The sequence below is a fragment of the Perognathus longimembris genome, chromosome 12 (assembly GCF_023159225.1).
Source record: "Perognathus longimembris pacificus isolate PPM17 chromosome 12, ASM2315922v1, whole genome shotgun sequence".
NCBI classification, from domain to species: Eukaryota; Metazoa; Chordata; class Mammalia; order Rodentia; family Heteromyidae; genus Perognathus; species Perognathus longimembris.
In genome coordinates, this window is record NC_063172.1 from 26,233,417 (window position 1) to 26,247,787 (window position 14,371).

The following is a 14,371-nucleotide window of genomic DNA, read 5'->3' on the forward strand; positions in this document are numbered from 1 at the left end:
GTTTATTTTAAAATCTCTATCCTTTTTTCTAAAACTGATTTAGGATACATACTCAAAGATAGGTGAGTTCCTTCTCTACTTTATTACGTTTTCTAAATAGTATCTTCAGCTTTCTTTCTTCATCATAAATTCATTGGAAGTTTTGGATAAATAATCATAGTAATTTTTCAATACATGAATTTCAACCATTTTAAGTTGGTAATAATTAATATAATGCCATATTTGTTTCAGGTTTGTCATAGTAATGGAGCAAACTCAGAGAATTTTTCCAAATACAGCAACAAACATGATTCTTTAAGATCTTAAAAAGTTCTGAAAGCCATGAAGAAAAACCTCTTCATGAGTTATGATAAAGTACTTCCTAGACAACCTAGACTCTGTGAAAAGTCACATAGATTTATGTGATGTACATAAAAGTCTTAAAAAAATCTATTGCCTCCTGGAAGAATATCACATATGATACATTAATATAGCATAAAATAATAAAACTCTTATTTTCATTATGATTACCATAATTTCTTGTGAAAATTGACTGTTAGCTAGTATTAAAAAGGGCCAAAATTGCTAAATAATTTTTTTTTAAGAAACAGATTGGATTTTGCTATGGTACAAAAGTAGAACTTGCTATATAGTTCAGTTGTTCCTCTTATTTCAGTTTCCGGAGGGCTTGTATTAAAGATATGTGCCACCATGGTTGGCTTGGCTTTGTTCTATTCTTACTAAAATTATTTGCATATGTGCTTTATGATGGTGTCTCATGCCTAAAATCCTAGCTAATCATAAGGCTGAGATTTGAGGATCACAGTTTGAAGCCAGACCAGGCAGGAAAGCAATTAAGTACCAAAAAAATCTGGCAGCAGAGCCGTGGTTCAAGTGGTAAAGTGGTAGCTTTGAGCACAAAGGTTCAGGGACAGTGCCCAGAGCCTAAATCAAGGACTAGGATGGGAACAACAAAAATAAGGTTGCTTTTGTATTATTGTATTTGGCACTGTAGAAGTTTTAAGACAGAATATGGACATGATAAAGGAGAAACATGGTTTTAGAAAATAAAGAGCTAAATGGAAACTTTTTAAGATAGCTACTCCCTGAAGCAAGTGGTCATAAATAAAGCCTAGTAGTACTTATAATATTTACCTTTCTCTATCTGGAGAATAATGGTCATCCACCACACGATGTCTATCCATTCGGCTAATTGTATTATAATGTCCCGTAGTTGTACGTGTCCCTCGAAGACCCTGTTCCACATTCCTACAAAAAAATACAGGATCCATTACATATGCTCTTAAAACATTAGCATAAAATACATTGAGAAATTAAGGTTATTAATAAAAATATGAAAGCACAGAAAAATATGAGTTAGTTATATCTAGTCCATTTTAACTACTTATAACTGTATCTAAAAGTATAAATTACAGTTGATAGTTAATTTAGAATCTTATTGCATATATAAACAAGCTATTATACATAAACGTATACATTTATGTATATACCTTAATACATATAGATTCTATAATAATGTTATTAGATACTATATGTTCTATACTATATATTAATTAGCACAACAAATATTTAAATGTAATATAACTAATATAATCATTATAATTACTCTAATTATATAGAATTAATGTAATTATATACTATATTATATATTGTATTATATATTTCTATTATATATGTGTTTTAAATATATTTAGTGTATTTACATATTAAATGTATCATATATTTTATTTATAATATATTGGTATATTAATAATCTATAAACATACAAGGTTTACGTTATATAAATTATACATTTCCTATATTAAGATATATATTTATGTATATTTCTTGATTATTTTTCCTATATAACAAATTTTCCCTTTTTGACCAACATTTTCCTAATCTTACCACCTTTTGGCCTAAAGTCACCACTATTTTAGTCTGGTTTCCATGCGATGAAATGTTTTATATTGTACATATAGTAGTGTCATATAGTAATTGTCATAAATTATCTGATTTATTTCATTCCATGTACTGTCTATTAAGGTTATCCATGTTTTCACATGTAGCAGTTTTCTTCATTTTTAGATAAAAATATACCAAATTTCCATTTATCTAATGATGGACATGATTTGATTTCATATTTTAGTTACTGCTTATTGTAACATATTGAATAATACTATATTACACATGGTAGTTAACTGTAATACACAGATTTTTTTGTCTGAACATGTACCTAATAATAGGATGACTGTGTCTGGATTTTGTTGCTGTTGTTCTTGTGCTGCAGTTATAAATAATATTTGCTACATTACCTTTGTGGAGGAGGGACACTGGGTGACCATGATCTAGTCCTTCCTATAACATCTACTCGATGAGGAGACCCTGATGGTGAACAATGATTTGATGACATTACTTGTTCTGGTACTGATAATGTGGAGCTTTGAAGATCTCTACCATTGTGTCGATAATCTAAAGGGAAAAAAATAAGCAAAATTGTCGATCTCAAACTCTTTGTGTTTTCCTAACAAAAGTAAATATTGATGAGGCTGACTTTGAAAATACTAAATGTAAAGTATAATAAAGAATAACATATTAAGAATATACTTTGTAAACTATAAAGAGGGAAAAATATTTGAGTATTTAGGAAGGCAACATGTATAAAACACTAACAATTATGATAGTAATACAATACGTATTTCCTGATGATACGATGACTGAATGGTGATATGATGGTCGAAGTACACTAATAAAAAGATTCACTGGTGGCTCACACCTGTGATCCTCTCTACTAAGGAGGCTGAGACCTGAGAATCATGGTTCAAGGCCAGCCCAAGCAGAAAAGTCTGTGAGAGTCTTATCTCCAATTAACCACCAGAAAACTAGAAGTGGCACTGTAGCTCAACGTGGTAGAGCACTAGGCTTGAGCAAAAGGGCTTGGGGACAGTACCCTAGGGCTTGAGTTCAAGCTTCCAGTGGACCAAAAAAAAAAAAAAAGTTAGAGGAAATTAAAGACCTTGCAAATTTAATAATTGATTACAGAAAATGCTTATAGCAAAGATGTAAGATACAACTTAAAATACAAGAGCCAATTACTTTCCTCTGTGCCAAAAATAAACTACTAGAATTTGAAATGAAAAAACACAATAGCATTTTAGTAACACACACTTAAACAATGAAATAAAACTGGCATAATCTATGAAATTATGAACAATACCAATATAAGGAAAAAAATAAAACTCAGTGAAAAAAATAGAAAAAAGAATTAAATAAATGGAGAGGTGGTCTATGTCCACAGATAGATTCAATATTGTTGAGATGTTTGATCCAAATAAATCTTAATCAAAATTCCACTATGGTAATTTACAGATACTGGTAAACTGATACAAAAGTTTATATGGAAAGTTGAACAACAGAATAGCCAACAGATTGATGACTCAACATTATAAGACTTAATATAAAGTTAAAATATCAGAACATTGTGATATTTGCCAAAAAATGGAACACAGCAAAAAGTGGAGAAATAAACACAACAATTTTCTAAATAACATATTATTTGAAAAGTAAGGTAGCAATTATTTGATAAACTACTGATAGAACCACTTATTTTCTATTGAAACTAGTTTAAATATAGAGCATTAAAATAAAAACTCCATGAAGAAAAAGAAACTGTAAGAAAAATATTTGCCAAGATCAACATATGCTGGTATAAGTTTTGGTTATGATGTAATGACTACTTCCTATGAATAAGCTAAGTAACTACATATGTCATAATTATGGAAACTAAAATACCATGATATTGATTTTGATGATCATTTCAAATTTCTAATACAGAAGTATTCAAGGAGTATAACTATATTAGTAAGATAGAGTAATCACAGAAAGAAAATGGATCTTGATTTTGATGAAGATCACTTCAAATTTCTAATAAAGAATTCAAGGAGTATAAATATATTATTAGAGTACTCTATAAAGCATGGAATGGTAGTTCATGGCTATAATCCTAGCTACTTGAGAAGGTAAAAATAGGATTGTGATTTAAACTGGACTGTGCAAAACACTTCTCAACTAATAGGTGTGGTGATTCATGTTTCCTGTCTCAAGTAGAGGCTAAGATCAGTAAGATTGTGGTTCCAGGGTGCTCCAGGCCACAAGTTCACAAGACTGTACCTCAAGGGAAGAAACTGGGCATGACGGCACATGCTTGTCATCCCCACTAAATGGGAAGCATAAATAGGAGAACTGTGGCCCAGGATGATCCAATAAAGTGTGAGACCCTATGTCAAAGCACTGTGAAATACTATATAAATACGACAAAATGATCCAAAAAAATCTTACCTGAAACTACCCCAATCCCATCATCACAATCATAGTCAGAGACTTCACTATCGCTTATTCTCTTTGATCCTATGAAGCAAATAAAAATGACAATGGAAGTTATTTAAGAAAATAATGTCAGGAGGAAATGGGGCAAAGTGAAGGAACAGGTGACATTGTCCAAAAGAAAAAATGTACTCATTTCTTGACTTATAAAATGGCAACTGCTCTGTACAACACCTTAATAATCTATATAATCTTACATTATAATATATACATATTATATACATATATATATAAAATCTTACATTCTTTGCTCCAATTACCACCAGAAAACCAGAAGCAGAGTTGTGGCTCTAAGTGGTAGAGTGCTAGCCTTGAGCAAAAAAGCTCAGGAACAGTGTCCAAGCCCTGAGTTCAAGTTCCATGACCAAGTCAAATTTTTAAAAAGCATGATATAATTATGTAAAATAACTTGATGTTGATTGGTAAAGTCTACTGGAAACTAAACTAGTTCTCTATCAAAGTCTAGATACATTTCAAGACATAAGTGATGTTTGTTCACGATCATTAGTGTATCTTTTTCCCCCAGTGTGGGATTTGAACTAGGGACCTAAGCATTGTCCCTGAGCCCTTTATGCTTTTTGCTCAAGGCTAGTGCTCTACCACTTTGAGCCACAACACAACATTCAGTTTTCTAGTGGTTAATTAGAGATAAGAGTCTCACAAACTTTACTGTCTGACTGGCTTTGAACCTCGATCTAGATTGAGTAGCTAGGATTACAGGCATGAGTAAATAGGGCCCTGCATTCATTAGTGTATCTTTTCCTAATATGTATGGCTAAGAAATCTGATGTACTCTTTATTTATCATGTTTATAGATAGAAAAGACAATACAGAAGTATCACATGCATTTTCTCATACAAAATTAATCTCCAAAACTTTTAAAGATTTATACTTATAAACATTTGTTCATTTCTTGTTCCTTCTTTTTAAGTTCAATCGTTCATTCATTCATTTTAAGTAGCTGTACAAAGAGGTGTCAATTCAACAAGTCAAATTATGAGTACAATGCTTCTTGATCAATGTCACTCTTTCCAACATTCTCTCCCATCTTTTATTTTATCAATAAATTTCACTAAAGGTCTGCTATTTGTTACAAAAGCTTAACTGCTAAACTTCATAAGCCTATCAATTACAAGTTCCTCTATTTATCAACTTCTATCATTTTCTAATTTAAATTGTGTTTTCAAACATGAATTTATTTCACAAATCTCTTTTTAAAGTCTTAAACTGGATAAACACATCATAAATTAAAACTATTCATGGCTTTGAACATAAACATTCCTTTCTCAGCATTTCCGTGTTTCTATGCTTAATATTGATTGAAATTCAATTCTATGTATTTTCTTCTATGAGTATAAAATATTTATCATATACAATGCTCTAGATTTCTATGATATCATCAATTGAATAGTATATCATTATTTTAGAGATGGCAGGGTTTAAAATATGTTTATCATAACAGTAGTTTCTAATTTATCTTTTTGCAATTGGCTTAGTAAAATACAAGTGGAGAATATAGGCTATTTTGAGTCAATTTTTTGTAGGGATTTTATGGATACAATAGAGGAATCTGAATTCAATTTTAGTTACAGATCATTCCATTTAACAATGAGATTAAACTTGTAATTTGTAGTTTTTTAGTCTTTTGTCTTTTCTTGAATTTTTTTCTTACTTACCATGGAAATTTTATTGGCACTTCCTTCAATAGAAATGGGTTTCTTAAGTTTTCTCTTAGGTGTTACTTTACTTACATTGAAACTATTTCACTTAATACATATAGGCTGAAAATTATCTCAATAGATGTAGAGAAAGCATTTGAAAAATCGAACTCACATTCATGACAATCTCATAGAAATATGGCTATATTAGCTATTTAATTCCTAGGGTATGAGTGAATGCTATAGGTAAAACCACATTAGTATATCAATTGAAAGCCTCAATAATAGCTGTGAGGATGCTAAAAGATACTTGTTCAAATCCATAAGGGTACCTCCAACTTCTATCATATGGGCTGTAAAGATTGGGGGGAAAATCAATAAAAATATGATATATTTTGCTGAAAACTTACTTTGCAACCTCCGTGTGGGGCTCTCTCCATGGAGTTGTCTTCGTGGCATATATGGGGAAGGGTGGGGCAGTGGCAATGAAGAGACATCATGGGTTTGAAGTTTGTACCAATGAGGCTCATCATCTAACAATGCTGTTTCTAATTCAATTAAAATCTACAAGGCAAGAGACAAAAGATGTTATATCAGTAGTGAAGAAATTCTCTTAAATGTCCTTAGAACTTTCATAATAATAATTGTAATAACAATAAGATTTTCGAGGACTTTTGTTCCCAGGCTGCCCTGTAAGCATGATTCTCAGATTTCTGCCTCCTGAGAATCTAGAATTATAGGCATGAGCCACCTGCTCATAGCTTATCATTTAATAGTTTAAAATACCTAAGACACTTGTTTTGTAAATCAATACCCACTCAATACTAGATGTTATTAAATTTAACTTATCAGAAATAAAATCTTTACATGAAAATTCAATAGTGCCTAGTACTTGTATATCATTTTCTAATTTGAGATGCACATTCACTTGTAGTTACCAATTTAACTTTTATAAGAACTTATAAATTGTGAGCAAAAAAAGAATGTGAAGTACCTACTATATATTAACAACCATGTCATGTTACTTATCTTAATTATCAGAAAAATAGTTGTTTTGTTTTAAAGATTCCAAGAATATAAAGGATTAAAAGCACTTGTTGAAGATCAACCCAGCTTTTACATAATAGAGGCAAAAATGAATCAATCTGTCTTTATTAATGCGTACTTAAAACTCTGTGTTCATTCTACCATACTACAAAGGATTCAAAACCGAAACATCACATAGCATTCACATGAAAAAGTACAATCATCAACTACCATTACCCACAAAATAAAAAGAACAAAGATAGGTATTTAATATGAGCCATATCAACACAGACTGGTCTTTTTATAATTGAAATATAATATGAAAATTTTTAATTATAAAAAAGACTAGTCTGTCGATTTTTATCTTCTGGGACAAGAACTTGAACTCAGGTTCTGATGTTCAGGCCTGGTATTCTACCGCCTGAACCATGTCTCCAGCCCAAGAAACCAGTCTATAGCCATCAGTGATTTTTCTTTTCAAGTGCTGTACAAATATACAGTTTGCACTTGTGTTAAGGAAAGATAAATTAATGAACTGTTTAATTGCAAAGCTAAAAGAGCAGAAAAGCTATTATTTCACTCTAATTTTTCTCTAGTCATTTTAAAAATTACAGATATTATGTTCTAATGTTTATATACATATACACACATACACCATACTTATTTAATCATGATGATAACCTTGACTTACACACTAGTACTATTTCCACTTTTCTGAAGGAGAACCTGAAGTACAAATAGATATATAACATATCAGGGGGCATCATCTGGCACCAATTTAATCCTTAAATCTCATTTCCAACCACTTTTTCCTCCCAATTTCAAAGCTGTGATTCAAAACTCTTTATTTGTATCATTACTCTTGACATTGCTAGATTCTACTTCTTGTGGATACTTCCTTTAATCACCTCCCATATTCTGCATAGCAATGGTATTCCAGTTAGATTTTCTTCATTAAAGCAATTAGTGTATTATATTTTAAGGAATTGTATTTTAACTGTCATTCACTTCTATGTATCTCCAATAAGTCAATTCCATGAAGTAAGCAATATGCTTAAGCTTCAAGCACTAGGACATTTCCTGATTTGATATGAGGCTTAAAAATAATCCACTAACAAATGATTGAACTACCTACTAGTGGAATAGTGGTTCAATAAACTAATAAAACACAACAGACCAACATATTTGTGGTATAAATATCAAGCTTTTTCATTCAACATTTATAATTTCTACCTTCTTTCTTTTTTTCCCTTCCTTCTTTCTTCCTTTCCTTCTTAACATCTTCTCTCCTTCCAACGACCCCTTTTATCTTTCCTCCTTCCTTCCCTCCATTTCTTCCTTTTTTGTTTTTCAGTTTTGAGATAGGTTCTTATTCTGTAACTCAAGACTGGCCTAAAATATACAATCCTATTGACTGTACATTAAGATTCCTGGTGAGCACCATCATGCCCAGCTACACTGAGTTAAACTATAATAAATATTAGCTCGTATAAACTGGCATAGAGCTTTAAATTCCTTTGTTTTATTTCAAATTTTGAGACAGTGTCACAAAAATTAGTGTTGTCTTGAACTCTTGGGTTTAAGTGATCTTCCTCCCATGGTTTCCCTAGTAGCTGGGTGTATACCACTACTCACACCAAGTTATTTTAGAAAGTATATAGAACTACTGCTTTCTGATTTATTTTGAAGCATTAAACAAAATTATTTTATTAAATTACTTTTTCAGACATATATATGTACATATATATAATGCAATTTTACTTAGTCATTTAAACAAAAATATTCAAAGATCTATGAATAGGGCAAAACTTAAAATAAATTAATCTTGACGGGTGTAGGGCTCAAGTGTATATAATCTTAGCTACTTGGGAGGTACAGATGAGGGGACAGCAATTTAAGCCATTTTGGAAATAAACATTCATGAGACTCAATCTCAATCATTGGCTGGGAATGGTACTGCTATCTATCTTCTCATTTTGCTTTGAAGTAGAACAATGTTTGGGCTTAGTGGCATGTGCTTGTCACAACTACAAAGGGAAGTACAAATAGGAAGATTCAAGTTCAGATCAACCCAGGTATAAAATGAGGCCCTATCTTGAAAATAACCACACAAAAAAGGACTGATAGAATGGTTCTGATGGTAAAGCATATGCATAGCAAGCAAAAGTCTCAAACCCCAGTACCACCAACAATCAAAATGATAGTAATTCAAGCTACCTCTCCTAAGAATTCACTTTCTTCCTCTCGAACTCGAGCTTGATCCCAAAGGGTAATTTCCAGCATTCGTTCCCGAAATTCTCTCCGATGGACTGGAGAATAAATGAATGTCTGGTTCCATTTGGGTTCCAATGTTTTCTTTACGGTTTTTGTTCGTCTCTTGTTTTTATCACTATTAAAAAAAATCAATATGTGAACTTACATAAGATTTAAGGTTTTGTCCTCTTATTTATTAACATTTCTCAGAAGCCAAGTAAAACTTCAGATTTATCATGTTATCATCCTCACAGATAGGAAGTCTAGCTCTGAAGTTTCCATATGATAATCTAAGTATGAGAAATACCACTCAACTGAAGTCTACGTTTCTAACATCAGTAATTATGAGTATCTTCTTTCTTTCTTACAGTTCATATGTTTTTCTCCAAAAGGCAATCTAAATTGATAGAACAATTTTCTTCAGGATAAGTTCACAATATAGAATAATACAGCTAACAGTTTTCAGTAACAGTGGATTCCAGGCACCTTAACATATTTTGAGGGATTTGTTATACAATTTTCACTTTGAAAAATGTATCAGATAAAAAGTAAGGTAATATTAATTATTATGTCATTTCTTTTGTCCTTTTGAATTGTAATTCAGATGTAAGCATTGCACTTAATTTGGTTGAGTTTTGTATGAACTAAGAAAATAAGGAAAAGTGTGTGAACATGCTAAAGATGGTAGCTGTGCAGAGCAATTTCCAACCTAAAAAATATGCCCTAACTTTGAGACCACTACATTAGGGATGAACATAGCTGATGAAAGGGTACTTGGTAACATTACTTACTTCCCTTTAAATGATCCCTTGGTTTTTATATGCTTCAAATTAGGAATGACTAGGTTTTGATAGTCTATTTCTCCTATCCTAATTTTTCTTTTTAAATAAGGGCAGAAAAATTTTATTTATGTTGAATAGAATCAACACAAATAATGCTTCAAGTTGATTCTGGGTTTAGTAATTTTCTGGTATGTATGTATGTATGTATGTATGTATGTATGTATTTATTTATTTATTTATTTATTTATGGTGCTGGGGCTTTAATTCTAAGCCACATGCTCTAGCTTGGTCTTTTTCCCTCGCAAGTGGTGTTCTACCATGTGAAATATGCCTCTAGTTAACAGCTTTATGTCCAGGCTGGCTTTGAGCCTCATTTCCCATATGTCAAGCCTCCTGAATAGAGAGGATTATAAGCTTGAGCTATTGGACTCCAGTATGGTTTAGGTGATGAATTACAAAACACAGCCACAAAGATTATGAAATAAAGTGAGACAATATCTTCATAAAAGGAGGAGAAGTTGTAGACCGTAAGTATTACGCTGTTTTTTGTTTTATTTTCATTTTGCTTTTGTTTGTATATTATTCCTAGGGCTCGAACTCAAGGCCTGAGCTGTTCTTGAGCTTTTCAGTCAAGATTAGCACTCTAACTCTTGAACCATGGCTCCACTTCCTGCTGGTTGGTTTTTGGGTTTTTTTGGCAGGTTAATTGGTAAGAAGTGTCTCACAGACTTTCTTGCTTGGATGGGCTTCAAACAGTGATCTCTCTGATCTCTGCTTCATAAGTAGCTAGAATTACAGATGTGAGCCACTAATGTACCAGCAGTACTATTTTTTTGGAGGGGAAGAGGGGTTCGGCTGTGGGGCTTGAATTTGAGCCTTTGGTCTGTCCCTGACCTCTTTTGCTCAAGGCTAGCACTCTACCACTTTGAGCCACAATGCCACTTCCGGTTTTCTGGTGGCTCATTGGAGAGAAGTCTCATAGAGTTTCCTGTCCCGGCTGGCTTTGAATTGCAATTCTCAGATCTCAGCCTCTTGAGTAGCTAGGATTACAGGCAAGAGCCACCAGCTCCCGGCTAGTATTTCTTTTTAATACCATTTCACAGTTCATGACTCTATAGTTCATAATAAAAATGTGATTTTTAAAGAACATAAATTTTAATTATTAAAGTAAAAAACACATAACTTACAAATAATCTACATATACTTAAAATATAAAATATACAACAAAAACATTAAATTTGGATCAATCTCAAATGTTTACAATCACTATTTTGATTTCTTAGAATAATTATGTTACACAAAAAAATACAGACTAAAACAAATGCTATTGCCTCTTTACCACTTAGTTTTAAGGAAAAAAAATTGCTTCATAACCCTACCTTCTGTCAGGTAGAAAGTAAATTTTAACGTAAGGATTCCTTGGCCTCCCATCTTCCCTGGAAGGGAGATCCTTTGCTCCCAAAATTGTAACTATTAACTGGTGACCAACCTTGTCAAACCACAGTTTTATCTGAAAAGCAAAGACATTCTTATCAGCTCAAATATTTACTAGCAACACATGTTTACACTTTCAATTTTCAAGCCATTCTCTTATACTAATATTAGCATAGACTCTAAATTTCAGTCAGTGAACTGTGATTATGTAAAAAGAAAAGGATATACTATAATAACTTCAATGAATAAAATAAATAATTCAGACATTGCAGTGTCACTTGGCTTTTTCTTATTCTAATATGATTGCTTACTAACATTCATACAATAATTACACTATCATAATTAAGGACATGATATACAAAGGTTGCTCTCTGTATCTTTCCTTATGCAAGAATCACTGTAGTCTATTTTGCATCCTCTATAATAAGTTCAGAATAAGTGCCCCAAATGAATTGTGTAGATAATAACTTATTTATACAATATTTAGAGGGAAATTTTGAGCAAATGTTTTATATTATTCCATATCAAAAAAGTCAAAGATTATACGCAAAGGGGTCTTATACCCTTGGCTTGCATTCTTTAATGTTTTTATTAACATATATAACTTGTACAAGGGATTTCATTGTGAATTTCCATATTTCATGCAATGTCCCCTAATAAGGTTGCATTTAAAACTATAATAAATTCACCTTTTAAAAAATTTAGTAGACATAAAGTCCCATTTTCTTTTGTGAAGCAAATGCATCGTATCCTTAGAAAAAGAGATTGTTTTACAATTTGAATTTATAATTTTTGCTGTGCCATAAAATGAAGGATTATGACCTGCTACACACATACTCCTTCCTAGCTACCTGATTCTCCTGGATAACTATGGCTCTGATACATTTCTTTGTTTACAACTCAGCATATCTCTGGCTACTATCTTGAAACTTAAGTGTAACCAGAAACTGGCCTTGAGAATTACAAATAAAGACAAATTCTGATTATATATGAGACACTGACAAATTAGTTCCAATTTCATGGTGGCTTTGCTGAGTTCCTCTCTTCATATTCTAGAGAATGAGAGGCTGACAGTGTAAAAGGATATATAAAATTATTTCTGTCCTCTACAATTATTTTTGTTAAATGGAATTATTCCACTTACAGAAATAAAAGTATTAAGTACTAAAGTTGATTCTAATTGTAAGTCCTTATAATGTAGTACATTTCTACATTTAATTTAGGTATTACTGCTATCATGTAACAAAATATTTCTAACAGAGCTACTAACCTCAAAAATAGACCTTATTTAAGAAATCTACTGTAGCAGTATCATTTGTCTTGTTTACTAAACAGTTAGGATTTCCTGGGCCTACCTCTTACCCACTGAATCAGAATGGGACTTTGGAATTTGAATTAATAAGTCTACCAAGAGGCTCCTCATGACCTTAGACCAAAACATCAATAATTTGAAGAAAAAGTCTTGATATTTAAAAGCAAAAAAGGCCAAATATTTGTTTTTGGGAAAATGTTAGAACAGAGAGCCACAGAAGAATAAGTGAGGAGGTGAGAGACTAAACTGTCTTGGTGAAGTCATGAGAAGAAATAAAGGAAGAAATGTAGGAAATCTCTCATTGTATATGGATGAAAGAAATGTACAGTATCATCATTTTTTAAATATGTGACCAAGGTCTGTTTAATTTCTAATATTTTCTATTTTCCATGTTCAGTGCTTATAGCTTTATTTTTGCAAGATATTAAAATTCATTTCAAATGGTCATAATATGAATAGCAAGTACCTTTAAGGACAAAAAATATTCTGAAAGTTCATTTTTATGAAAACTTTAAAACAGAAAAAGAAACAGGAATTATAGGGCTAAGTTACAAACTATTTGAGCAAATTATTTGTTTGTAAGAATTTTGAAGGACTACGCACTTATTTGCCATCTTCAGAGGCAATAATTTCAGTCAATAAAACAATTAAAAATAAACAGTTGAGTTATATGTATATATATATATATAAAACATCTGATAATAAGTATTCTTTGGAGATTTACTTACACTAAATAACACAACAAAAATCATTTGCTATTATTATCCATTTCTCACTCAAATAGATATTAGGTATAGACTTTCATATTGTTGTACTAGTTCCTTATAATTAACCAAATTATGTTTTCCAAATAAATGAGTACTAAAATAAATTTGATAGGTTAAAAATACATTTTAATTATTTTGATTATTTGATCAAAATGTACCTATTTTTAAAAGCAGCCTTAATTGGATATTAATTGGATGTTCATTTACCCTAATTTTTATTTTTATTCAGCACATGCATTGAAGTTTTAATAGATACCCAGTCAACATTGTATTTTAATAACTAGGATATTTTACCATCTTAAATTTATTTTCTATACTTTTAAATAATTAATGTATTATTGGTGATCTCCCCCAAAATGTAACAAACACATCTTCAAAATTCTATTCATGACCGTCCTTATGTTCAATTAGTTTCTTTACTAAAAGCCTTGGTATAATTTTAATTTTTTTTTTTTTTTTTGCCAGTCCTAGGCCGTGAACTCAGGGTCTGAGCACTGTCCCTAGCTTCTTTTTTGCTCAAGGCTAGCACTCTGCCACTTGAGCCACAGCGCCACTTCTGGCCATTTTCTGTATATGTGGTGCTGAAGAATCAAACCCAGGGCCTCATGTATACAAGGCAAGCACTCTTGCCACTAGGCCATATTCCCAGCCCCCAAATTTAATTTTTTAATATAACTATCATTCCACCATTACCATGTAACCATTTAAATTTTCCTAAGTAGAACTTGAACAGCATAAATATTTTATACTGTACAATATTAACTGGAATGATTTTAT

At 31.5% G+C, this 14,371-nt stretch overlaps 1 protein-coding gene across 36 annotated transcripts in view; it reads right to left on the minus strand.

Moving 5' to 3' along the window:
- Rims2 (regulating synaptic membrane exocytosis 2) overlaps positions 1-14,371 on the minus strand; it is a 380,757-nt gene that overhangs the window by 156,578 nt on the left and 209,808 nt on the right. For all 36 annotated transcript variants that reach the window (XM_048358539.1, XM_048358538.1, XM_048358540.1 and 33 more), the window contains 6 exons: positions 11,461-11,591; positions 9,264-9,435; positions 6,431-6,584; positions 4,318-4,386; positions 2,295-2,451; positions 1,135-1,248 (listed from right to left, as the gene is read on the minus strand). In XM_048358539.1, coding sequence (XP_048214496.1) covers positions 1,135-1,248; positions 2,295-2,451; positions 4,318-4,386; positions 6,431-6,584; positions 9,264-9,435; positions 11,461-11,591 — 797 coding nt within the window. The remainder of the gene's footprint in view (positions 1-1,134; positions 1,249-2,294; positions 2,452-4,317; positions 4,387-6,430; positions 6,585-9,263; positions 9,436-11,460; positions 11,592-14,371) is intronic.